The following is a 27,416-nucleotide window of genomic DNA, read 5'->3' as shown; positions in this document are numbered from 1 at the left end:
ATCAAAGTACACACAAAGAGTGAATTTCATAGTATGCATATCATACCTCATTAAAGCAGTTTTTTAAAAAGTCATATATTTCTACAATAGAATATTATAAAGTAGTGAAAATGAATGAATTATAGCTAACTCAACAACCTAGAAGGATTTGAAGAATATCGTAGTACTTGAAAGGAGAAAATCACAAAAGAATATAAACAATAATTCCACTTACAAAACCTCGAAAGCCTACACAGCTAAATAATACACTGATTAAAAAAAAAAAAAAATGTGGAAGAATTGTAAAGCAAGATAATGAAAAATACAAATTCAGGATAGTGATCCCCTATGATAGGTGAGAGGCAAGAGGAAGGTTCTGGAGAGGGGCTCCCGGGGCTGAAACTTAATGGTACTGTTCCAGTTATTAAACTAGGTAGTAGATACATGCATTCATTGTATTGTGATTATTTTATACTTATATATATTTTTATAAGAATTCTACTTTATAAGCATATCTACTTAATATTTAAAAATAAAATTTTTTAAAAATGAAGCATGTAGTTTAAGTCCAGATTTTTCCTGCCATCTTTTAAAGTATAAATGATAATATACATCAAAGGACTGAATCAGAAGCTCCCTGATCAGATACAGCTTGATGTTAGCAGCCCCACAAACAAAGAAGTTGACACTGTCCTCTCATATGAGGGTAAGGAGCACCTGGGAGGTGAGGATGCCACTAGCCTGCTGGGCACAAAGCCTCAGTGAGAGCTCTCGGAGGCTCCTTGTGAGAAGGAGGCTTCATTAGACTTCTTCCTCCCCCTAAAGGCTGCTGGAGAGAAGCACCAAAGACTTGGCACTAGGCTGGCTGCCCCTGGAGCACAGGACAGGAGCAACTTAAGTTCTGACTGTCCTCCTCCCCACCTCAGCTCAAATCCCACCAACTCTCCTGGAATCCTACCATCCTTACCTGAGCACTGTCCGTGCAGGAACTGCCAGAGTCCCACAGTGCCTGGCTGCTGGAGGGTCAGCTTCTCTGCTTGCAGGGCCACAGTGAGGTCCTCACCACGTACCTCAATCCCCAGAGACACCTCATGCACCTTCAGGACCAGAACTGAGACCTGTAACAGGAGACTCGCTTAGCTGAGTCCCAAGCTGCCAGCTGAGAGCCCACCCTCTGCAGAAAAGAAAGTAGAACAGCTGACCAGGTGAAGATTGAGGTCTTCCCCACTAGGTGAGACCGAACTGTTGGCCTCTGGTGACCCCTGGCCATAACTATCCACAACAGGGCTCTCTCGAACACCAGCACTGTCCACAGCATTGGGAAGAGATCCTGGTGGAAGAGATTCTGGACCAGACTCTGCAAAAGAAAGATAACAAGAGTTGGAGAGTCAAAAAATTTTACTCAAATCCAATCTCTAGTGACAATTATAAAAACAAAAAATTTATGACATTCATGAGAAAACTGGAAATTTCAAGACTAACTGGATATTTAATGAATTTAGGGAATTATTGTTAATTTTTTTAAGTGTGACAATGGTATTTGGTCATGTTGAAAAAAGCCTGTAAATGGAAGCAACCCATCTGTCTATGGACCAAAAAACGGCTAAACAAAATGTGCTACAAACGAAAAATAAATACTAGCCTTAAAAAGGAAGGAAATTCTGATACATGCTACATACAACATAAATGAACCACAGAGACATCATGTTAAATGAAATAAGCCAGTCATGTACAATTCCGTTTACATGAGGTACCTAAAGTGGTCAAATTCATAGAGACAGAAAGTAGAATGGTGGTTGCTAGGGACTGGTGGAAGAGGGAATGAGGAGTTATTGTTTAATGGGTATAGACTTTCAGTTTTGCAAGATGAAAAGGTTCTAGAGATAGATAGTGGGTGATGGTTGTACAATGATCTGAAGGTACTTAATACTATTAAATTATAGTTTAAAATAGTTACAATGGTAAATTTTATGTTATGTACATTTTACCATAATTTTAAAAACTTTTAATTTGGTTAAAAATCTGTATTTTCTAGAGATGTGTAGCAAAAATATTCATATATTTATGGATAAAATGATATGGTTGGGATTTGCTTCAAAGTAATATGGGAAGAAGGGAAGAGGGCAGAAGAATAAATGAAATAAGAATTGCCATAACATTTGGTCCCATCACTTCATGCCAAATAGATGGGGAAACAGTGGAAACTGTGGCAGACTTTACTTTTTTGGGCTCCAAAATCACTGCAGATGGTGACTGCAGCAGTGAAATTAAAAGACACTTACTCCTTGGAAGAAAAGTTATGACCAACCTGGACAGCATATTAAAAAGCAGAGACATTACTGTGCCAACAAAGGTCCGTCTAGTCAAAGCCATGGTTTTCCCAGTAGTCATGTATGGATGTGAGAGTTGGACTATAAGAAAGCTGAATGCCAAAGAACTGATGCTTTTGAACTGTGGTGTTGGAGAAGACTCTTGAGAGTCCCTTGGACAGCGAGGAGATCCAACCAGTCCATCCTAAAGGAGATCAGTCCTGAATATTCACTGGAAGGCCTGATGCTGAAGCTCCAATACTTTGGCCACCTGATGCAAAGAACTGACTCACTGGAAATGACCCTGATACTGGGAAAGATTGAAGGCGGGAGGAGAAGGGGATGACAAAGGATGAGCTGGTTGGATGGCATCACCGACTCAATGAACATGGGTTTGAGTAAACTCCGGGAGTTGGTGATGGACAGGGAGGCCTGGTGTGCTGCAGTCCATGGGGTTGCAAAGAGTCAGACATGACTGAGCGACTAAACTGAAATGAACTGGGACAGTAATAATAGAGATTTTGTCCAAAATCTGTCATATGGCGGTTGTGATCGTATTTGGAAATGGAAACCTTTCCAAATAAAAATAAAATTAATTAAAAAAAAAAAAAAAGAATTGCCATGAGTTCTTAATATCCCAAGCTAGGTAATGGGTATATGAAGGTTCATTATTTGATTCTATTTTTAAATATTTGGATTTTTCACAAGAAATTAATAACAAAACAAACATGGATATGCCAGCCAGTTTAAGAAACAGTATATTCTCTTTTTATTTTATTTTCATTTAGATACTCCTAAGTGATGATTTTAGGCTTCCCTGGTTGCTCAGATGTAAAGAATCCACCTGCAATGCAGGAGCCACAAGAGACGCGAGTTCGATCCTCGAGTAGGGAAGATCCCCTGGAGGAGCACATGGCAACCCACTCCAGTATTCTCGCCTAGAGAATCCCATGGACAGAGAGCCTAGCGGGCTACAGTCCAGAGGGTTGCAAAGAGTTAGACACAACTGAAGCGACTTAGCATGCATACAAGGGACGATTTTAAAAGTTTTCATTTCGATAAGCTGAAAGAACTAGTCTAACTCCTAGTGGGAGTTTAATCTAACTCCTGAAAGTTATTCATTTTACTATAGACAAAAAGCTCCCAGTTGTTTTCCAACAATGAAATACATAGTTAAGCAAAAGATAGGAAACACACACACACCACTGACCCAGCCTCAAAGTTAGCCTACTGCCAGCGCTCCGTGGCTGTAAGACTAGTGCTCTCGTCTCTGAGTGTTGCTCTGTGATAAGGGTCAAACACCTATCAATAACCTAGAAGACGCGAGGATAAATTCAGAGTCACAGAGCCACTAAAAGTTCACTATTCTTTGCTTTTGATTAAGAAAATGTCTGCTTTATCAAAGCTCAGCTCCTTCTGCATCCTGCTGGTCTGAATACAGGCATCAGAAGAACCCTCTTGAGGCTCTGCAACTTTGCCTGGCTCTGCTTCCACTTACCAGACTCCAAGAGCATCACGAAGCTCTCACTGCCGTCACTGTCCACTGAAATCCGGTCTTCAGGGCCACTGTTATCCAACGAGACGCCATCAAATGACTGCTGGGATACTGTCCTCTTCATGGAGAAAAACCGGAGTCGGGCAGCACCTCCACTTACAGGGGCTGCCACCCCTTCATCTACCTTGGCCACAGGCTCCCTGTTTGAAAAACAAAAGCAGAAACCACGAATGTGGCTTAGGAGGCATGTTGTTTCGTTCCCTTGCAATACCCACCCTTTTCAGCCCAGACAGTTATTGTAAGCATAAACTTTGAGGTCAACTATTCATGGGGTCGCAAAGAGTCGGACACGACTGAGCGACTGAACTAAACTGATTACCTTTTGTAGAAGAGGGTCACACCATTTTCCAATGGCTGGGCCTTTCTGAACCCTCCTATTTCAGCATTTCAAACTGCATAGGCAGTTCTCCCATGTCGAATGTCAAGGTTATTCAGGATTATCCTATCTATAGCAGAGACCTACTATCTACGGCCCTGGTGCTTATTGAGTTGTACCCAAAGCCATTCCTCAAGCATTTACTGAATAACTTCTGCATACAAAGCACCACACAAGACACAGGGCAGTGGTGGGCAGTGACAAATAAGACACCCCCGTCCTCAAAAAAATGCGTATTCTATCAGGAGAGAGGGGACTATATACAAATAACACTATATGGTAGTAAGTCACACACTGTAAGAGGGACAGGGGTACAAGCCAAAGGCTAGCCAACGCCAAAAAAGGGAAAGGATGAAAAGAAGGGGATCACGAATGGCTCTGAGGAAAGAGATGATGCGTGAGGTGGTCCTTGAAAGACTGTGAAGGAGACAGCACAGTGGGCCTTATGTGGGGAACAATCAGCCTGAACAAAGTCGTGGCACCAGAAAACAAAAGGTACCTTGCAGACTAGCAAGCAGCGCAGCTCAGCTGGAGCACAGGCTTTGCTGGGGAAGAGCAACAGAAGACAAAGTTAGAAGGTTTCTTTAAAGAAACTTGTAAAGACCTTTTGAGTCCACCCTCCTATGATATAGGTGAAGAAACTGACTCAGTTTCAGCTAAAGGTAGAATTAAGAAGAACCCAAGTCTCCTGACTTCTTGCTAAGTGCTCTTTCACTTAACCACATGAGTTGCAGCCAGATCACAGGAAACCCTGGATAAAAGACAATGCATGAAAGTGCTCTGAAAGCTATGACGTGTAGGAGACAGATGAGAAATCTCTGTACTGTCCACTCAATATTGCTATGTCGCTAAAACTGCTCTAGAAAATAGTCTATTTAAAAAAAAAATAATGTGCCATATGGATATATCACAATAATTGATAATGCCACACTAAGAAATCCAAACTCAACTCAGAAAAAAAGAAAAGGCCAGAAGGGTTTAGAATAGGGAAATAATAGGATTACACCCATGTTTTAGGAAGTTTGACCTGCCTTTTTCAAATAAGCTAGAGATGGAAAGACATCCAACAAGGAAATCAACTAATAGTTTACTAAAATACTCCACCTGTGGGAGCAGACAGGAAAAATTGATGTGAGACTCCCTAGAGCCCTATACTCAGAGTCACCCTCCTAGGAGCATTAGTATCTAAAGGAGAATTCATTAAAAAGTAACTTCTCAGGCGTCATCTCAGACCTACTGGAAGAGGAACTCTGGGGGTAGGGCTCAGCACTCTGTGTTTTAACAAGCCTCCAGATGATTCTGAAGTACGCCTAAATTTAAAAGTATGGTCAGAACCTGACAAATGCCTAGAAAAGGCAGAGCTTGAATGAGCAGGAGAATGAGGCCACCCAAAAAGAAAGAAAAAAAGAGCTGGTCTGGGATAAGGAATTTATAGTTTTACACATGTGAGGTTCAAGGCACCCCTGGAGATCCATGTGGAACTATGTGCAGTAGATAGTTTTAAAGGAACAGCAGGGGAGGGAAGGAAATCAGGACTGAAAACAAGGACTCGTGCAGAAGTGAGGCAATGGACAAAATAACCAAGAGAAAAAGTACAGCTGACCCTTGAGCATCACAGGTTTGAACGGCACAGGTCCACTTATATGTACTCTTTTCTCAACAGTACATATTTTAGTACTACAGGGCTTCCCAGGTGGCTCAGTGGTAAAGAATCCACCTGCATTGCAAGAGATGCAGGTTCCATCCCTGAGTCAGGAAGATCCTCTGGAGAAGGAGATGGCAGCCCACTCCAGGATTCTTGCCTGGGAAATCCCATGGACACAGGAGCCTGGTGGGCTACAGTCCATGGGGTTGCAGACTTGGGCACGCCTTAGTGACTGAGCGTGCACACTCAGTACTGCACGATCTACAGTTACTTGAATCTATGGGATGCGCTGAAACCACAGATATGCAGCAACCATTTTACAGGTAACTCTAGGTAAGGCCAACTATAAGTTACATGCAGATTTTCAACTGCATTCAGTGCCCCTAACTCCCATATTGTTCAAGAGTTAATTAACAAAATGTATTCAAAAATGCAACGTGACCTAAATCTGAACGTTTGGCAAATTCATCTTAAATGAATGAAGAACCTTAAATTGTTTAAGGTTTAAAAGAATCTTTAAACAATTTAAAAGAACCTTAAAATGTTTGTAGTGTATGACCCAATAATTCTACTTCCTAGGTTTTATTCTAATAAAATCTTTATTCTAAATATTTTATTGTAAAATAAAAGATTGAGATATGAATAAAGAGTCATGTTCACAAAAATAAGAACATTTACAACAGCATTGGTTTCACCTGAGAACAAAGTTGAACCAGACTAAATGACCCCCCAAGCCTAGATTGTGAACTGGATGAATAAATTATGATACATCTATTTGCAAGAATATAATAGACCAATTCGCTAAAGAATTGATGCTTTTGAACTGTGGTGGTGGAGAAGACTCTTGAGAGTCCCTTGGACTGCAAGGAGATCAAACCAGTCAATCCTAAAGGAGATCAGTCCTGAATATATATTGGAAGGACTAATGTTGAAGCTGAAGCTCCAATACTTTGGTCACCTGATGAGAAGAACTGACTCACTGGAAAAGACCCTGATGCTGGGAAAGACTGAAGGCAGGAGGAGAAGAGGATGACAGAGGATGCGATGGTTGGATGGCATCACCAACTCGATGGACATGAGTTTGAATAAGCTCCAGGAGTTGGTGAAGGACAGGGAACCCTGGCGTGCCTCAGTCCATGGGGTCGCAAGGAGTCGGACACAACTAAGCAACTGAACAACAACAAAAATAGAGCAATTAAAAATTATATATTCAAATACTTCATGAATGGGAATCTTAAACAAAGTGAATAAAACTGGAAATTTTCTATATTCTATAGAAATAACATAATCCTATTAAAAAATGTGTGTACTTCATACGTGTAAACACGTACAAGCATTCACATGGATACATAAATATATGTATAAAATCTGGAAGATTCCAAAAGTCAATAAGGGCTATCGCTGGATAGTGTCAGGCTTTCCAGGTGGAGCTAGTGGTAAAGAACCTGCTTGCCAGTGCAGAAGACATAAGAGACACGGGTTCAATCCCTGGGTTGGGAAGATCCCCTGAAGGAGGGCATGGCAACCCACTCCAGTATTGTTGCCTGGAGAATCCCACGGACAGAGGAGCCTCTGCAGGTCGCAAAGAGTCGACACGACTGTAGCAACTGAGCACGCCATGCACGCACTGGAGAGTGTCATCACAGTGGCTTTTATGTTTTCTTCTTTATTCTTTTATTTTCTACATTATCGACAAAATGAACACAAATTATTTTGATAATTTTTCGGTGGGGTGGGCGCCATGCCATGCGGCATGCAGGATCTTAGTTCCCCAACCACAGACTGGACCCAGGCTCCTTATGGTGGAAACATGGAGTCTTAATCACTGGACCACCAGGGAAGACCCCATTTTTATAATTTAAAAAATAAAATGATGATAAAAGTGATCAGAATATGGATAGCCTAGTGCTGTGGAACAGTTACATTCATAGGATAAAAGGAAGAAGAGAGCAGCCAAGGAAAAAGACTGCTTCAGAGAAGTGTGAGTAACTGCACAGGGTTACAAACACTCAGGGTGGGCTGACTGGCAGGGCTGACTGCACAGGCAGTCCTGGAGAGAGAGGACTGAGAAAAGGCCGCCAGCCTGGGCAGTGGGGAAGCGGTGTTGGTGTTTGAACGAGTCCGTGTCACACACACCTGTCTTTTCTCCTTTCACCTCTCCTCTGTTCCCAACCCTCACCCATCTCCATGTGGAAAAAGCAGCACATTTGGTCACTGGGAGTTCAGGCTCTCAATCCTCACCCCAACCCTCACAAGCTGTATGACCTTGAGTAAGTTTCTTACCTCTCTGAGCCTCAGTTTCCTCATCTGTAAAATGGGGAGTGATATTAGTTCCTTCCTTATAGGGTTCTTATAATTCATTGGCTTAATATTGTAATATTTAGGACAGTTTCGGACACATAGAAAGCAATCAATAAATGTTGCCTAGTATTATTATATAATTTATTTTTTAAGCTTTCCTTCTCTTTCCTCCTAGGCTATCTTGGCCAAGCAGGTAGTAGCCCACTTGCAGGCTTTGCTTTGAGACAAATTTAAGAAAATCCTCTTAAACAAAAGCTCTAAAGCCACTGATCTTCTCAGCAAAGATTTTCCATAGTTCTCATTATCCTTTCTGAAAGCACAGACACTGGTGGAAAAAATCTATGCCTTCCCTCCTTTCTGACTGCACATTTCTGTGTTTTCTGCTCACTCCCTACTGTAGCCACGATGCCTAACGCAGGGCCTCATGCACAGTAAGGGCTCAGAAAATATTTGTTACATGAATGGATGAAATTCTCCCTTCTTTATTACCCTGGCAGATATTGATAGGTGTACCAAAAAGAGCAAATCCAAAGCTCCAGCTTTTCAATGTATAAAAGACAGGATCCATGGGCTCTGGTCTCTGAAGCCTTCATTTCCTCAGCTATAAATTGGGCTATGAACATCTGCAGCGAACACCATAGACCGTTGTGGGATTACGTCAAACAAAATATTACCCAAGGGCCCACAGAAAAGAATAATATATCATACTGGCATTATTATTCTGATACAGTATATCTGTATCAACAATAGGGAATCAGTGAAAGAGATAACTTGATGCTACGAAACAATAAATGTTGACTTGAAAATTGCCCAAGACCAGACTATGATACATGAAGGCATGTGAAAATTCATGGGATTATGTTGTTTTATTATAATTCAGGGTTCTCCCCCATCACAGGATTAGATGCAGTCCTGAAAATAAAATCTCTCTGACTGCAATGCCTGTTATCCTCTAAATACCTGAAAGTTCCTCTGCTGCTCTCCAGGCAGCTCTGAAAACTAAAGCCTTTGCGACATTAACTAGCCCATTTTACGCACACTCCTAGACTACAGGCGCTTCCCCGTCTACAGGTGTACATGGCAGGAGGCCTGAGCCCTGTGGCCAAAGCCAGCAGGAAAAGATGAAGCGACTGAGAACCACTCACTTGGCCGGGGGCAGAGGCAGCATCTTGTGCATGGCGGAGGTCATCCGGTCTCTGCCCAGACTGAAGGCATCCCTGGTCAGCGACACAGCTTCCTTGGTGAGGTCCATGGTGGCATGCAGGGCCTCCTTGGTGGCATCCTTGGTCATGTGAATAGCACTTGATAATTCTCCTTCTATGTTCTTCACGGGGATGAGATCGCCCTGTCCATTCAGAGCAGAATCCCTGCTCCCTGGGGGCTTCAACGCAGCTGGTGAGTCAGATGCTTGGGCTCGGCTCGGTCTCTTGGCCTGTAAGGAATCAGCTGCCTCGTGGCCCTTCCCTGCCTCCTGCTGGGCAAGAGAACCTGTATCCTGTACTTCTCCATTGCTGTGGAGAGGCAATGGCCTGTCCTGGGATGCACCCAGATGTTCAATGCCACTGTCTTCCGGAACCTTCTCGGGGCTTGCTGGGCCCTGTTCTGAGGAGGCGTCAGACTTCAGCTCCCGGTCCTCTGAAGGAGACAGCTCTGAGTCTATGAGGCTGGTAGTATCTGAACCCTCAGAGTCAGCCACATCAGCCCCAGGGGGAGGATGCATGAGCAGAGCCACCTCCGCGCTGGGAAAGAGGACGCCAATGCAGGCTGTCTGGTCCTGCAGGGGAGCCCCAGTCATGGCCTCTGTATCCTTAGTCAGCTGCTCCTGAAGACCCTGCAGCACCTCCTTCAGGCGAAGCAGGGCCAGGTACTGGTAGTGGTCGAGCCGCAGGCGGACGTGCGCAGGGGAGTGCACGAGCACGTGCATGCCCGCCGTGTCCTCCAGCTCCATCAGGGGCCCGCTGCTGTCCACACCGCCGCTGCCTTCTTTCAGGATCTCCGTGGCTTCCGGAAGGCCTGACAGGCTTCTCAAATCATGCTCAGTCTTCGACCTCTGATGGGACATCGTGTCAGGGGCCAGAGCCTCAGAATGGACAGGACTGCCAAAGCTGGCGGACGGTTTCAGCCTCCCTTCTGTGGCCATACGCAGCTTTCGTGCCTGCGCTTGTTGCCAGCGGAGGGGCAGGCAGGCCCAAATGGACAAGGGGAAGGCGGCCACGAAATTCAAGGTGTGGCCTTTGAAGTTCTCTGTTCCCTCAAAGTCCAAGGAGATCTGGGTGAAGTGGATGGACCAGAGGTCTTGGGAAGCCTTACGCCTCTGAGGGGGGAGAACACTAGCCTGAGGGAGGCAGGAATCCATCTGGAAGGCGTGATCCATAAAAAACATGTGCAGAAGGCTGAAGCCGCCTGGTACCTTGGGAAACTGAACATAACTGGAATGAAAGAACTCAGTAGCAGCAAAACCCCGGAAGAGACTCTGGAGGTCCGGACAGCCGCAGTGCGGAGCGTGGCGTGTGTTGGTGGCAGTCACACCTGACGCACAGAGGACAAGGGACTGGGGACGACGCGACATAGCCCGCTCTCTCTTCTCCAGCGGGAAGCTCACCTTCAGAGAGAAATGAAACCCAGTTCAGAATGGCCGGCTGAGCACCTCTGCAACCCACCACTAACACATGCATGGCAGACCATTTGGGCTGTAAAACTGCTTTCCTTCTTTCTATCCAATGGGCAGAGCAGAACCTTGAATCACAGTCATGGTAGAAATGCAACTGTGGCTGCCAACAGGGAACAGAAATCCCATTCTCCACCCTACCTTCAACCAGAAGGCATCCAGGCGGATGTCCAGGTGTTCATCTTTCTGGCTGGAATCTTCCAGCTTGTAGATAGCTTTGAACTGCTCCAAGCTGCGGTACAAATCCAGGCAGAAGAGGTTTCCCCAGAGTAAGCTGACAGGGTCCATAGTGAATGTCAGACCATTTAACTGAATGTAAAGATTGGGACAGGGAACTGGAAAGCAGAGAAAAAAGAATTGCCACGAATGAAGTAACTGCTTGACTCTTACTTACCAGCTAATATTCATTTTATTATCAAGACAGCAAAGGCATTGCACTTCGCTGGTGGTCCAGTGGTTAAGAGTCCACCTGCCAATGTAGGGGACACGGGTTTGATTCCTGGTGCCAGAAGATCCCACATGCCAGAGGGCAACTAAGTCCATGTGCCGCAACTACTGAGCCGTGCATTAGAACCTGTGCTCCGCAACAAGAGAGGCCAACACTGAGAAGTCCACGCACTGCAACCAGAGAGCAGCCTCTGCTCGCCACTAGAGGAAGCCCACACACAGCCACAGAGACTCAGCACAGCCAAAAACAAATAAATTAAAAGAAGAGAGAGCCAAGGAATCTTCTGGGCAGAGTTTTCAACAAAAGTGTGCTATACTAACTCAAACGCCTAAAACTCCTAACAAGCAGAATAGGAGCGGAGACTCCAAGGCTGACTAATGTGAACAGGATAAGTTAGACAGGAGGAAATGACCACGGCACATGCTTACCTGGCAGCTCCTGATTATCAGGGAAGTAATACTCTGTGAACTCAATATGAATGGCAGAGACCTGAGTAGGGAGGTTGTGAAGCTTCCGATTGCAGGACAGGAGTGTCGATGGCTTCTTACTTGGCTGTCCAGCTGTTGAAACCTAGACAACCACAAGTGGCTGTTAGCATCTGTACCACGCCCCAAACAGAATTTCCAGTATCCTCTGAGGTCGGATAAAGCCTCTGTAATTAATTCTTCCAGTTTCTGTCATGGGGAGTAGAATGATTTTCACATGGATGCCAGGCATTCTCACACCTGACAAACACGATCTATGAGTTCATCTTTTTCATGAAATGTTTGTAGTGGGGTATTCAGAAAAATTATATCAGACCATTATATCTACTGTGGGCAAGAATCCCTTAAAAGAAATGGAGTAGCCCTCATAGTTAACAAGAGTCTGAAATGTAGTAGTAATTGGGTACAATCTCAAAAACGACAGAATCTCTTTTCATTTCCAAGGCAAACCATTCAACATCACGGTAATTTAACTCTATGCCCCAACCACTAATGCTGAAGAAGCTGAAGTTGAACGGTTCTATGAAGACCTACAAGACCTTCTAGAACTAACACCAAAAATAGATGTCCTTTTCATCATAAGAGGACTAGAATACAAAAGTAGGAAGTCAAGAGATACTTGGAGTAACAGGCAAGTTTGAGCTTGGAGTACAGAATGAAGCAGGGCAAAGGCTAAGAGAGTTTTGCCAAGAGAACACATTGGTCATAGCAAACACCCTCTTCCAACAACAAAAGAGAAGACTCTACACATGGACATCACCAGATGGTCAATACCAAAATCAGATTGATTATATTCTTTGCAGCTGAACCTGGAGAAGCTCTATACACAGTCAGCAGAAACAAGACCAGGAGGTAACTGTGGCTCAGATCATGAACTCCTTATTGCCAAATTCAGACTTAAATTGAAGAAAGTGGGGAAAACCACTAGACCATTCAGGTATGACTTAAATCAAATCCTTTACAATTATATAGAGGAAGTGACAAATAGATTCCAGGGATTAGATCTGATAGACAGAGGCCTGAAGAACTATGGACGGAGGTTCATAAAACTGTACAGGAGGCAGTGATCAAAACCATCCCCAAGAAAAAGAAATGCAAAAAGGCAAAACAGTTGTCTGAGGAGGCCTTACAAATAGCTGAGAAAAGAAGTGAAGGGCAAAGGAGAAAAGGAAAGATACATCCATCTGAATGCAGAGTTCCAAAGACTAGCAAGGAGAGATAAGAAAGCCTTCCTAAGTGCTCAATGCAAAGAAATAGAGGAAAACAATAGAATGGGAAAGACTAGAGATCTCTTCAAGAAAATTAGAGATACCAAGGGAACATTTCATGCAAAGATGGGCACAATAAAGGACAGAAATGGTACGGACCAAACCAAAGCAGAAGGTATTAAGAGGTGGCAAGAATACACAGAAAAACTATACAAAAAAATACCTCAATGACCCAGATAACCACGATGGTGTGATCACTCACCAAGAGCCAGACATCCTGGAATGTGAAGTCAAGTGGGCCTTAGGAAGCATCACGATGAACAAAGCTAGTGGAGGTGATAGAATTCCAACTGATCTACTTCAAATCCTAAAAGATGATGCTGTGAAAGTGTTGCACTCAATATGCCAGCCAATTTGGATAACTCAGCAGTGGCCACAGGACTGGAAAAAGTCAGTTTTCATTCCAATCCCAAAGAAAGGCAATGCCAAAGAGTGTTCAAACTACCACACAATTGTACTCATCTCACATGCTAGCAAAGTAATGCTCAAAATTCTCCAAGCTGGGCTTCAACAGTATGTGAACCGAGAAATTCCAGATGTTCAAGCTGGATTTAGATAATGCAGAGGAACCAGAGATCAAATTGCTAACATCCGCTGGATCATAGAAAAAGCAAGAGAATTCCAGAAAAACATCTACTTCTGCTTTATTGACTGTGCTAAAGCTTCTGACTGTGTGGATCACAACAAACTGTGGAAAATTCTGAAAGAGATGGGAATACCAGACCACCTTACCTGCCTCCTGAGAAATCTGTATGTGGGTCAAGAAGCAATAGTTAGAAGCAGATATAGAACATGGACTGGTTCCTAATTGGGAAAGGAGTATGTCAAGGCTGTATATTGTCACTTGGCTTATTTAACTTCTATGCAGAGTACATCATGCAAAATGCTGGACTAGATGAAGCACAAGCTGGAATCAAGATTGCCATGAGAAATATCAATAACCTCAGATACACAGATGATACCAGCTTTAAGGGAGAAAGCAAAGAGAAACTAAAGAGCCTCTTGATGAAAGTGAAAGAAAAGTGTGAAAAAGCTGGCTTAAAACTCAATATTTGAAAAACTAAGATCAAAACAAAAAGAAAAAGTGAAAAAAAAAAAGAAATAAAAAGTGAAAAAAAAAAAGATCATGGCATCTGGTCCCATCACTTCTCACTTCATGACAAAGAGATGGGGAAAAAATGGAAACAGTGACAGACTATTTTCTTGGGCTCAAAGTCATTGCAGATGCTGACTGCAGTCATGAAATTAAAAGATGCTTGCTCCTTGGAAGAAAAGCTATGACAAACCTACACAGCATATTAAAAAGCAGAGACATGAATAATGAATGAACTGCTTCCCTGCCTCTTTGCAGCCCTGTTTTCCCATATCATGGGCTCCTTACCTGGTGGATGTCCAAGTCATCCACCCTTATGACCAGACAGCTAGAGCGCAGGCGATTCCATGCTGGAGGCCGAAAGACTGTCTGCCGGCCCTGAGAAGGGCTTCTTTCTAGGGGGCTCTTTCGAGGACTGGAGAAAGAATCTAAGTGAAAATAAGAAGGTGGGAAAGAGATTCAGATACGTTCAATTCTCATTATTAACAGAATTCAGAAAGTAAAAACTCTTAAGATTGTTAATGGTACGTGTAGAAAAGAGCATGTCAACACTGGCAAGCTTCTGGAAGGAACTTAAAAATCATCTTCTCCTTCAGACCAAGGCAACAGAGATGAATACTGAATAGAGATGCTAACAACCGCTCTTCCACATTGCAGCTCTGCCTGGAGACAAACAGGACCCATAAAGAAAAAAAGTCACGAATGTCTCTTAGTGCAATAAAGTTACATAATTAGCCAGGCCAGTGCTTTATTGCCACTGGATACTCAAAAGGCAAATGCCAACTGACAAAGTTACGGGATTCCTCCAGCTCCTCATAACCCACCTGCTTTCCTCCGGAAGGAAGAGTCTACCCCCAGGTGCCAGGGTGGTTTCAGATCTGTCTCCTCATGCCACTTCTCCATCTTACTCTGAAATTCTGTCACCAGCTTCTGGGCCCACTGGCCTCGGGTCTCCATGGCTTCACAGTGACGTACCCAATGTTTACAGCTATCACCTATGCAACAAGGCAAAAAGATTTTAGTCTAAGATCATGATCCAATGTCTTAATTTTTCTTTTCCATTGGTATAGCTTTCCATAGTTCAGAATCTGATCCCTTACCACCAATCCAAAATCCTCTAAGATAAGAAAAAATTATCTAGTGAGAGCACTCAAGTTCTTCTGGACTCTGTATGTGATTTTTCCTAAGGCTCCCTAAAGGCCAGCTACTGACTGCTGCCTCTTTGACCACTCCAGTGGACCACTGGAGAGGCTCTAAAATTAGTGGAAGTGAGGAGCAGAGCACAGAATCAAATGCCACATCTCAGGCACTGCCTCCCCTCCTACTTCTCATCAATGATAGAGTCATCAACAGCAGACTCTGCAAGTTTTCAGAGATGTCCTCTTGAGAAAAGACTATAGCCAATGCCTCTCTGAGCCTGTGCCGCAATCCCAGGCAACCTTCTGCTGAATAATCATGGGTGAGCTCAGGCATCAGTCTTCAACACCTCAGCCACACTAAAACTGCGCGCATTCAGCATTCTCTTACCTGCCCAGTGGAATGGGTAATAGTCGAATGCCATCTTGCGAAAGGTTAGCTGCATTGCACCACCCAGGAGTCTGTTTGCAGAGACGCCTACAAAGACAAATAATGGTGAAAAGTAGTATAAGAAACAAAGAGGCCTAAACACCACCTGAAGCACTGAGAAGTCCTCCTGAGGGTCAGCTCCCAGGCCTGGCTGATTCCTAAGCAGCCAACAGGCTACGATGGCAGGTGATTTGCAAGGCTGAGGCTATCCTCTTTTGAACTGCAAGGGATACACTCTAAAAGTTTGTGTTTATTTTCTTTTTTAGAAAAGCATATTCCATTGTCTCTGTAAATGGCTGCCCGGTATCCAGAGAGACAAAAGCAGCAGCAAAGCTCAGGATTCCAGAATTCCAATCTTAGGTCTCCCACAGGCACACCTGACAACGTTGACTGACTGGTTCCCCCAAACCCGGCAATACCAGTACTGCTGCCTCTCAACACAGCACCTGGAGGGGCATAAGCCAAACTCTCCAACAAACAGGGACCAATATTATTTCCTTTCAAATCTTAGCTAAAACTGTGATATCAGACAGTCATTACACACTGCACATACAGAGAATGACGGAACACAAAACCACTGCATTAACAAGGACCTTATAAACAGACAGAAGAGTGTACACAGATCGAAGTTGGTCTGCAATAAGTCAAATATTCTATCACTTATCCTGAATCCAATCCTGACTAAATGAATGAACTTTCCACGTTTCTATCTTATCTCTCCAACTGGACTCTAAACATAGTAAGAACAGGGACTATTTCTTCTCCATATGTGTGATGATGAACACTTGTCCTGTTCTGCACGTCCATCCTATCCCTTCCTCCCTATTTCCAGGAAAGGGAAATGCCGCGGGGCCTTCTGTCAGCTGGTGTGCCTACAATCAGGGAGTCATTTCCATCCAATCTAGGTACCACCACCCCAAGTTCTGGACTATTCACCATCCCACCAAGAGGTAAACCTACAGCAATGTTACTGCTGCTCAACCTTTTTGTCATAATTAGTACCTCTTAGGAGCCTGTTTAGATGTTTTTTTACCTAACTGCCCATTCTCCATGAAATTTAATACCACAGATATACTGTATATCATATGTATGAAAGCCTATTCCTTTTATCCAATGCAAGGTTAAGAAAGACTGAATAATTTTTTTAAGTTAAAAGATTTGGTTTTATTTCCAGTATTCTGGGAGGTGAATCATAGAGGATCCTGCTGTGATTTATGTCGGAGAGTGTTTTGCCTATGTTCTCCTCTAGGAGTTTTATAGTTTCTGGTCTTATGTTTAGATCTTTAATCCATTTTGAGTTTATTTTTGTGAATGCTGTTACAAAGTGTTCTAGTTTCATACTTTAACAAGTGGTTGACCAGTTTTCCCACCACCATTTGTTAAAGAGGTTGTCTTTAATCCATTGTATATTCTTGCCTCCTTTGTCGAAGATAAGGTGTCCATAGGTGTGTGGATTTATCTCTGGGCTTTCTATTTTGTTCCACTGACCTATATTTCTGTCTTTGTGCCAGTACCGTACTGTCTTGATGACTGTGGCTTTGTAGTAGAGCCTGAAGTCAGGCAGGTTGATTCTTCCAGTTCCATTCTTCTTTCTCAAGATTGCTTTGGCTACTCGAGGTTTTTTGTATTTCCATACAAATTGTGAAATTATTTGTTCTAGTTCTGTGAAAAATACCACTGGTAGCTTGATAGGGATTGCATTGAATCTGCAGATTGCGAACTGCCTTATGACTCAGCAATCCCACTGCTGGGCATACACACCAAGGAAACCAGAATTGAAAGAGACATGTGTACCCCAATGTTCATCACAGCACTGTTTATAATAGCCAGGACATGGAAGCAACCTAGATGTCCATCAGCAGATGAATGGATAAGAAAGCTGTGGTACATATACACAATGGAGTATTACTCAGCCATTAAAAAGAATACATTTGAATCAGTTCTAATGAGGTGGATGAAACTGCAGCCGATTATACAGAGTGAAGTAAGCCAGAAAGAAAAACACCAATACAGTATACTAACGCATATATATGGAATTTAGAAAGATGGTAATGATAACCCTGTACGCGAGACAGCAAAAGAGACACAGATGTATAGAACAGACTTTTGGACTCTGTGGGAGAGGGAAAGGGTGGGATGATTTGGGAGAATGGCATTGAAACATGTATACTATCATGTAAGAAACGAATTGCCAGTCTAGGTTAGATATAGGATACAGGATGCTTGGGGCTGGTGTACTAGGTTGACCCAGAGAGATGATACGGGGAGGGTGGTGGGAGGGGGGTTCAGGATTGGGAACTCATGTACACCCGTGGCAGATTCATGTCAGTGTATGGCAAAACTAATACAGTATTGTAAAGCAAAAATAAATAAATAAATAAAATAAAAAATAAAGAGCAAAAAAAAAAAAATATTTGGGACTTCCCTGGTGGTCCAATGGTTAAGGTCCCCCACACTACCAGGGCAGGGGGCATGGGCTCAGCCCCTGGCTGGGGAAGAGCCTGCATGCCATGTGGACAAATAGATAAATAAATAAAGTTTTTAAGTTAAAGCTTTAAAGCTATTAATATTGAACTTAATTTTGTATTTACTGAGTAACTTTTAATGTAATTTATTTCTTATATAAATTATAATGTATAGAATCATGTATGCATTTTAGCAATGTATATAAATACATAAGTGATATAATCAAATTTTTAGTTATTCAAAATTTTTTTAAATAAACAAAAATGTTAAATTAACTTCTTAAAATTATTTTTCATTAACCTTTTCAGTTCAGTTCAGTTCAGTCACTCAGTCGTGTCCGACTCTTTGCAACCCCGTGATCTGAAGCCCACCAGGCTCCTCTGTCCTTGGGGTTCTCCAGACAAGAATACTGGAGTGGGTTGCCATTTCCTTCTCCAGGGGATCTTCCCAACCCAGGGATCGAAGCACTGCAGGCAGACGCTATAACCTCTGAGCCACCAGGGAAGCCAACTTTCACTTAATATGAGAAAATAACTTTTAGCTTAACTTTGTTGTTATTTGAATCATTAAGTTGTGTTCAACTCTTTGCTTAACTAGGTCCTAGATATGCATTCAGATGGCATCAATATTTTCTCAACACAATTAAATTACTGACTTGTTGAACAATTTGTGGAATTACACAATAAAATATAAACTATTTTTATTTAATTCTCAAAGTTCAACTTACAAAAGTACTAAGCATTAATGGGAATTCCCTGGCAGTCCAATGGTTAAGACTTTGCACTTCCATTGCAGGGGGCACATGTTCAGTTCCTGGACAGGGAACTAAGATCTTGCACACCACATGGCACGGCCAAAAAAACACAAATACCCTAAGGATTAAATATAAACAACACTGATGAGGCAGCTAATGGCAGCCAAGAAGTATATACAAGCCACCCCTCACCATCTGACTTTGAGATCAAGGACTTTCAAGACTCAAAGTCCTCTAATCACAGCCATCTATTTGCCATAGTTTATAGCCCTAATCTTCCATGAACGCAATATCAACACTGCTCATATGATACCCAAGAACACTCAATAAGAGAAATTAAATACTAAGGAATAAAATTTTGTGAAATAGAGTTAAGCACTGTTATAGCTAAGATTTTTTTCATCCCTACTCCTCACCAAAAAAACAATTTTCAATGTCCCAAACAGGCACACATCAAGACAGAAAGCTCAGTGGTTGTTCAGAGCTGCAAAATGGGGACTGGCAGCTAGTGGGTACAGAGTTTCTTTTAGAGATGACAAAAATATTCTCAAAATAGATTGCAGTGATGATCACACAACCCTATGACTACACTTTAAAACACTGAGTTGTATATTCTAAATGGGTGAATGGTACAGTATGTGAATTATATATCCATAAATATTGCGTATGTGCTCAGTCATTTTTGACTCTTTTCAACTCTATGGACTACCATACTGCAGGCCCTTCTGTCCATGGAATGTTCCCAGCAAGAATATTGCAGTGAGTTGCTATTTCCTTCTCCAAGGTATCTTCCCAACTGAGGGACCAAACGTGTGTCTCCTGCATCTCTTGCACTGCAGGCAGATTTTTTGCCATTGAGCCACTGGGGAAGCCCATCAATAAATATATATCTGTTGAAAAGAGAAGAGTTAATTTTTACCTACTGAGGGTGACAGCATCCCAGTTGAAAATGCATGACCTAGGCTGCTGGAGGGAGAGTGTTTCACAGCCATGCTCCTATTGGATTTATTTGGAACTAAAAGAACAATCGACTACACAGACTCAACTACACAGACTGAACATATTAAAATATGATCTAGAACCAAAAAACCAAAATCAAATATAATTACCAACTATTAACATATATAATTATAAATAATCATAGGTGACAAATAAATAGTAAATAGTGTACATAAATGACTAAAATTCTCCAGTGAGATGGTGGGAAGAGGATAGCCTACCCTGAAGAGAGATAAAGAAAGCTTTGGCTCACAGCCCTTAACCTGAGAGAAATAATTAAAGAGGCAAATGACACTCTTTTCCCCATCAACAACTCACCTCCTCCCAGAAGCTGCTCCAGTCTGATTTTAAGAGACAGTGCTGCCCCACCCCAAGCCACCGTGTCCTCAATGACCTACAAAGTTTCCAACAACATCTCCTCCAGTACCAAGGGATAGATAAGAGTGTTAGCCAGAGGCCCCAACATCCAGGCTATAGTGTTCTCAAAGAAAAAGCTGATAGATACAGCCGATCCCTGGAGCAGCACTGTCCAAAAGAACTTTCTGTGATGATGGACATCTTCTAGGGTCCATCAGTCAGTTCAGTCGCTCAGTTGTGTCCGACTCTTTGTGACGCCATCTAGGGTCCATAGATTACTTGTAATGTGACCGGCGCAAATGAGGAACTGAATTGTTAACTTTATTTAATTTTTATTTTAATTTAAATAACCACATCTCTCTCTCTATTTGCTACCATATTGGACAGAGAGTTCTCAGCTCAGTTCAGTAGTTCAGTCGCTCAGTCGTGTCCGACTCTTTACGACCCCATGAATCACAGCACGCCAGGCCTCCCTGTCCATCACCAACTCCCGAAGCTCTTAGAGCAATGTTATCCAATAGAAATGTAACATAAGCCACATAAATAATTTAAAATTTTCTAGTAGCTACATTAAAAAAGGTTTTCTTTCAAAAAGTAAAATTAATTTTATTATTACACTTTAAACCAACATACTCCAAATATTATTATTTAACATGCAACCAATATGAAAATAATTATCAAGGTATTCTGCGTGTTTTTTTGTACTATATCTTCGAAATCCCACATGTATGTTACACTTGTGGGGTTTGGATCAGCAGGACTTCCCTGGTGGTCCAGTGGTTAAGACTCCGTGTTTCCAATGCAGGGTTTGATCCCTGGTTAGAGAACTAAGATGCCACATGCTGTACGCACGGCAAAACAAAACTTCACCCAATTTGGATCAGCCCATATTTCAAGTGCCCATTAGTGGCTAGTGGCTGCCATATTGACCAGGACAACTCCAGACAATCTTTGAGCCCTTCCTATAACACAGAGTTCTTCCTTCTCCTTTCTTCCAAAATCCAAGGGGAAGACTCAAAGTCACAAGGACTCCTTGTGTTCCTTGGCCTTTCACACAGTCATATGGCACACCTGGGTATGGTTGGCTGGGCGTTTTCCCTCTGTCTCATTGAAAATGTCCCTAAAATCCACCGAGTAGATTAATTCAGCTTCATAAATAAATGGGGGCTTCAGGGAGGGTTAGCCATTCACATCTTAGTGTGGATTACAGAACCCTGCCACATGAGGAAGACAGGGCTCTACACCCTCATCTAGCATGAGGATGAAACTCTCCAAATGTATTTTTAATAAAGATTTCTGAAAGGAATCATAACAAAACAAAACTCCAAAGTCTTCATAGTAACACTTGGAAGAAATAACCGAACAAAATAATAATTGGTTTAGCAAAGAACTTTCAAAAAGAGTGGGTAGCCAACCAGTGAGTGGCAGAAGCCATCTTTACCCTGTCACTGCTCCTTCAGCTCTCTCATCATGGGAGTGCAGAGAGGCTAAGTCCTTTCAACACCAAGGCAGAGCAGAGCAAGAGGCAATGGAGCTTGGTGACCCAGGAATAAAAGGTAGGCTCCCCCAAGGAAGGTGAGTCTAAGTCTCATTAAGAGGCAAACACAACCTCCAGAGACGATAAGGCAGCAAGAGGACAAGCTACCACACATCTAAACCCAGAGCTGGCAGCAAAGGGGAGCCGAGGGGGAGCAAAGAGAACCGAAGGAACCAGCAGCAGAGAACTAATAATCCAAACACTGGCCTATGACTAAGGTCCTCCAAGTTCAGTATATTAACTCATTTGAGCCTGATAACAACCTGTGAGTAAGAAATGATTTAATTCAAGTTCACAAATGAAGAAACTCAGAGAGGTGAAGGGATTTTCCTAAGACTTATAAAGGAAAGAAATGAGTCAATTACTTTTTCATTCTGAATAAATGTGTATGTGTGTTTAATAACAATGACTCTAATGAATGAAAAAGTATGACAAGAACACACTGTAACCTCTCTGCTTGGGAAGAACATATTTATATATAAATTGACTCAGTTCAGTTCAGTTCAGTCACTCAGTCGTGTCCAACTCTTTGCAACTCCATGAATTGCAGCACGCCAGGCCTCCCTGTCCATCACCAACTTCTGGAGTTCACTCAAACTCATGTCCATCAAGTCAGCGACTCAAAGATCTGAAAATTCTGACGTTTCCAATAGTTGAATTTACCCTCTGGAAAGCTTATAACAGTGGTCAGCAATGCCCACTAGGAAGGAAAAAAAAAAGTATACGCTGTTTGGGCTCTGTCCTTGAGGATTCTGTTTTAGTGAGGTCTGGGAAGAGGCCCAGCCCCTGTATTTTACTGTCTCACAGGCAGTTCTGTTGGACCCTAAAGGCTGACAAGCAGTAAGAGAGAGCTGCCCCAGGAGCACTGAGACCTGAGGAAGGCTGTGATATGGGAAGCCAACAAAATACCGTAACAGAGTCTTGAAAAGAGCCTTCCATCCCCAGAGCTGCAGGCAGTGATGGACCACCCACCCAGGTTGGGCCTCGCAGGATACCTGGCTCTCGGGACTGGCTGTCATCACACACGTGCAGGTCCAGGCGCGAGATGAGCAGATGGTAGGAGGACTCCTTCACGTCAAATTTCTCAAAGTACTGGCTGAGACGGCTGCTGCTGCTGCTGCCGCTGCCCTGGCTGCCACTGAAGGCCTGGGCCCAGGACTGCTGGGCACTGGGGGCAGGTGGGGTGATCTATGTGCAACAGAGAAAAACAAGAAGTCCAGACCCGGACAGCTTCCTTGCTGGCCTTCTTTAAGCTTTAGTTCAGCCTGAAGAAAACCACAATTTGATAAGATGTCCCTTCCCTCTCATAATCATTGTTTTTAATCATGTATACTTAATTATACACTGAATAGTAATATCTCCTAAGTTTTCATTTTTATAGCCTTGAAGAATTTTACACTTGTTTCTTTATATGGTGGAACTTCATTTGCTTTTCTGTGTGATAATGATAACAACTACACGTGGTATTACATTCATATAAATAAACACACATCTTTTTACTTCTAGCCCATTAAGTCTTTCCTAAGGTACAGTGACGCCCCTCATAATGGTACACCTAGTAGCTCACATAGGTCTGTCCCATCTAAACAACCCAAAGAATCCAAAGAAGCCAAATTATAATTAATCTAGTAACTGTCAGAGTCCTCTTTTCTAAGCTTCCCTCCCACCCAGAACTTATCTGACTGACGCTACCACGCCTCCTCCAGGAAGTCTTCCCGAAGTGCCCTCGTTCTGCCCAGGACCCCTCTTCGTTGTGCTCTCATGGCACAGTGTCTACCTCTGCTACAGCACTTATCGCACCATATGGTAATAACTTGCTTATGGTCCATATTTGAAGGCAGCAAGAGTCCCAGGGTCAGGAACAGGAGGCCTTCCAGTGGCCAGCACTGTACACCTGACACACTAGAGGCACCAAGTGAACAGAATAACCGGATAAAGGCACAGGCAGAGCCTATGCACACGCAGACGCGAATGACACACTCTCCCAAATAAGCGGAACAAGAGCTAGGCTCCGCCTACGCCAGTGTAAACCAGGTCTCCTGCCACCTCCCCACCACCACCAAGGGCCTCCGCTTCACCTCTAACCTGTACAGGTTCAGGGGCCAGGCTCTTTCTCTGCTGGGCGGCCTTCTCCATGGCCTCACTCAGCGACTCGGCATATTTCATCATAGCCTTGAGCTGCGAGTCCGTTAGCACCCAGAGCAGGTCATCCAACAGGAACATCAGCTTGGAGGCTATCACATTGCAATCTTTGGTCTGGAGGGGTCACAGAGAACACAGGCTTCCACATCTGGTACCACCCCAACTCCTTAAAGTGAGTACTGCCCAACCAGTTTCAGAGATGGCTTTTCAATCCTCAATACAAGAAAACATCAAGTACTTTGGAGAGTTAATTTCTTACCAAACTACAAAAGTTTTCTCTGATTAACAAAAAGCAGTAATAATCAACTGCCTAGGTCCCCATATACAGGTAGAAATTGCTATTTCCAAAATTAAAATGATGGAAATAGACATGTTCCCTCAATAGTAGCTTCAGTGCAACACTGAACTGCAGGTCCTCCCCTTTCAAATGTCGTTTCAGGGGCCAATAACACACAAAAAGGAGGAAACACCAACTCCAGCGCTGTCTGGGAGAACGGAAAATGGACATTTTCGCGAGGACAGAGAGCACACTCACTCTTCTCTTGAGGGCTATCTGGATCCTGCCTTGGTTGGTAATCAGCCTCAATGGAGTGCTGACTGTGTCCTGACCACCGCTGTCTGTAGCATCTGCCTCAATTCGAAGTGTTTGCCAAGTTATTTCCTTAAATGTTAAAACCTAGAAGGAAAAAAAGTAAAATCCCTTAACATTGTGGATGAAATTAATCAAGAGGCAGGAAGTCCAAGGGGAAAAAACTAGCAAGGCAGAGACTCCCACCATTCTTAGCTGGGATCCTACTCACAGAAGGCAGTGGATCACAAATTCTTAACTGAGGGAAAGTAACATGAGACAGAAGGGATTCTTGGGTTCCCAAGAATGGGGAAGCCTTTGACCCAAGACAGGAATATAGTCATTGGGGATTTGCTATATGACACAGGGAGCTCAAACTGTGACCACCTAGAAGGGTGGGATGGAGTGGAAGGTGGGAGGGAGGCACAAGGAGGGGACATGTGTATACCTAAGGCTGATTCACGTTGATGTATGGCAGAAACCAACACAATATTGTAGAACAATTATTCCCCAATTAAAATACATAATTTTTTTTTAATGAATCCTTTGAACCCTCCCGTTCTCCCTCCTTGCAATGGCAGGGCTGTCACCTCTCCTCGGTGTGGGTCAGTGATGCGGGTGAAGCGGAGGTCACTCTGCTGCCAATTGGGGTTGACACTATAGCCCTGGAGCTGCCACAATTCGAAAGAAGCGTGGAAGGCCTTGGAGTGAATCTTGATGGTGATGGAGTTGACGATGATGAACATCCCCTCCACCACCTTCTCAGCAAAGCCGTACTCACTACGACAAACAAGGCAGATCAATATTCAGGATCGTGTGAGATTTTGGCATCAGCATACTCTTTTTTCTTTTTCGGTTGCACCATGCCTTGCAGGATCCTAGTTTCCTAACAAAGGGTTTGAACCCAGGCCTAGGCAGTTAAAAAGCTGAGTCCTAACCACTGGACCACCAGGGAATTCCCTATACATACTCTCTATAATAGAAGACTTAAGATAAGACTTTCAATAATGCCCGTCTTTAGATGCTAGAACTGTGGATGCTTTTTTTAAAGTTCTCTCCTCCCACTTCTGCTTTATATTTTTTAAATTTCTAAAATGTTTATGATGATACAGTACCCTTTCTGATGAGCTTTTTCTTTTTTAAGAATGGAATAAAAGAAAGAGTTGACCTGGAAACAATGTCCTTCTGGTTAGAAAGAATAAGTTGAAAAAAATATTTTCCAAGTCCACAAACTACCTGAATAAATATTTGACTATTGTCTCTGAGGAGAGATATTATCACTACAGAAAGGAAACAGTCGGTTTCAGTAACGTCTTCAAAGACAGAACATGTTCTGTGAAAGTGGTGAAAGAGGAAAGCACAGCCAGGTGAGCATGAGGTTTACCCTGTGAAACCGAGTCAAGCACAGACCCGCCTCTGCCTGTCCAGCCCACCCCAGAGAGCACAGCCGTACGTCACAGAGAGGCCCAAAACAGCAGGGGGAGAACTGAAGGCCATCCTTAAAGTCCTTCTAGACATGGAAAACACAGACACTCTTGACATGCAGGTAACACAGTTTTCATTGTAACAGATAAAAAGGTCTGGGAATTATAAACTGAATACACACACATACACACACATATCTCTGCAATTTATATCACAAAGGGCTAATATCTCTAACGGATAAAGAGTTTCACAAAACTGAAAACAAAGAGACCAGTAGCCCAATAAAAATGGGACAAAGTAGGAACAGTTCACAGGAAGATGAATGCAAATAGATATTAAACAGAAAAAGATGTTCCACCTTACTCATACATCAAAACTGCACTGAGAGTCATTTGATTCAGGACAAAAATGACAGTGAAGTAGGGAAAATTCAATAATGGTGCATGGTCAGTTTGAGGCTACCCATAAAAAGAAAAAATAATGTTGACCTTCATCTTGCATCAAATGAACAAAAAACCAGTTTCAAGATTGATTGTAGATCTAAATGTGAAAGGTCAAATACTAAAACTAGAAGAAAACATAGGAGAATATCTTCGTGCCTTGAGACAGGAAAAGATTCCTTAAATAAAACACAAAAAGCACTAACCACAAAGGGAAATAAAGACATATAGGACCACAGTAGAATTAATAATGTCTGATCAATAAAAAAATAACATTAGGAGTGATAGCAAACTCCTAGTAGGAGAAGATATGTGTAATACATGTATGTAAGCAAGGACTTGTTTCCAGAATATAAAAAGAACTTCTACAAATTAAAGAGAAAAATATAGGGATTTCCCTGGTGGTCCAGTGGTTAAGAATCTGCCTTCCAATGCAAGGGATGTGGGTTTGATCCCTGGTCAGGGAAGTAAGATTCCCACATGCCCTGGGGCATCTGTGGAGCCCACACACCAGAAATAGAGAGAAGCTGTGCGCCACAATGAAAGATCCCATGTACTGAAGACATTGCCAAAAATAAATAAATATTTTTAAAAAATAAATAAATAAAGAGAAAAATATAAATAACCCCCGAAATAAATGGGAAAAAACATCAATGCTTTATGAAAGAGGATATTTGAAAGTCTAATAACTCATCAAAAAATGCAAACTGAAAACAAAATCTGGCACAACTATTAGGTAGTTAGAATAAAAAGAGAACAATACTAAGTGCTAACAGATGGAACGCTTATGTACTGCTGGGGCAAAACTGGGGTAAGTTCTTTGGAAAACTGCTCAGCAGTATGAGCTAAAACAGAACATATGCACAGCCTACAACCCTGCAACTCTACTGTGGACATGTACAAATCAGAAATGTGTACATATGTTCACCAAGAAGCATGTATAAGAATGTTGATAGCATTAACTATTCTCTTTTCTTTAGTTAAAAATTAAATTTTTAACTTACGTATAGAATAGATAATTCTTTGCAGGATACA

The 27,416-nt window shown here is 42.7% G+C and overlaps 1 protein-coding gene across 4 annotated transcripts in view; it reads right to left on the bottom strand.

The window, feature by feature from the left end:
• BLTP3A (bridge-like lipid transfer protein family member 3A) overlaps positions 1-27,416 on the bottom strand; it is a 72,950-nt gene that overhangs the window by 9,824 nt on the left and 35,710 nt on the right. For all 4 annotated transcript variants that reach the window (XM_069564148.1, XM_069564149.1, XM_069564150.1 and 1 more), the window contains 13 exons: positions 25,107-25,296; positions 24,484-24,624; positions 23,892-24,062; positions 22,802-22,994; positions 15,655-15,741; positions 14,952-15,122; positions 14,416-14,555; positions 11,710-11,851; positions 10,975-11,168; positions 9,311-10,767; positions 3,787-3,983; positions 1,182-1,336; positions 947-1,097 (listed from right to left, as the gene is read on the bottom strand). In XM_069564148.1, the coding sequence (XP_069420249.1) occupies positions 947-1,097; positions 1,182-1,336; positions 3,787-3,983; positions 9,311-10,767; positions 10,975-11,168; positions 11,710-11,851; positions 14,416-14,555; positions 14,952-15,122; positions 15,655-15,741; positions 22,802-22,994; positions 23,892-24,062; positions 24,484-24,624; positions 25,107-25,296 (3,389 nt within the window). The remainder of the gene's footprint in view (positions 1-946; positions 1,098-1,181; positions 1,337-3,786; positions 3,984-9,310; positions 10,768-10,974; positions 11,169-11,709; positions 11,852-14,415; positions 14,556-14,951; positions 15,123-15,654; positions 15,742-22,801; positions 22,995-23,891; positions 24,063-24,483; positions 24,625-25,106; positions 25,297-27,416) is intronic.

Source organism: Ovis canadensis, chromosome 20 (assembly GCF_042477335.2).
Source record: "Ovis canadensis isolate MfBH-ARS-UI-01 breed Bighorn chromosome 20, ARS-UI_OviCan_v2, whole genome shotgun sequence".
NCBI classification, from domain to species: Eukaryota; Metazoa; Chordata; class Mammalia; order Artiodactyla; family Bovidae; genus Ovis; species Ovis canadensis.
The sequence above is the reverse complement of the archived record's forward strand: the minus strand, read 5'-3'. Positions and strand labels throughout refer to the sequence as shown.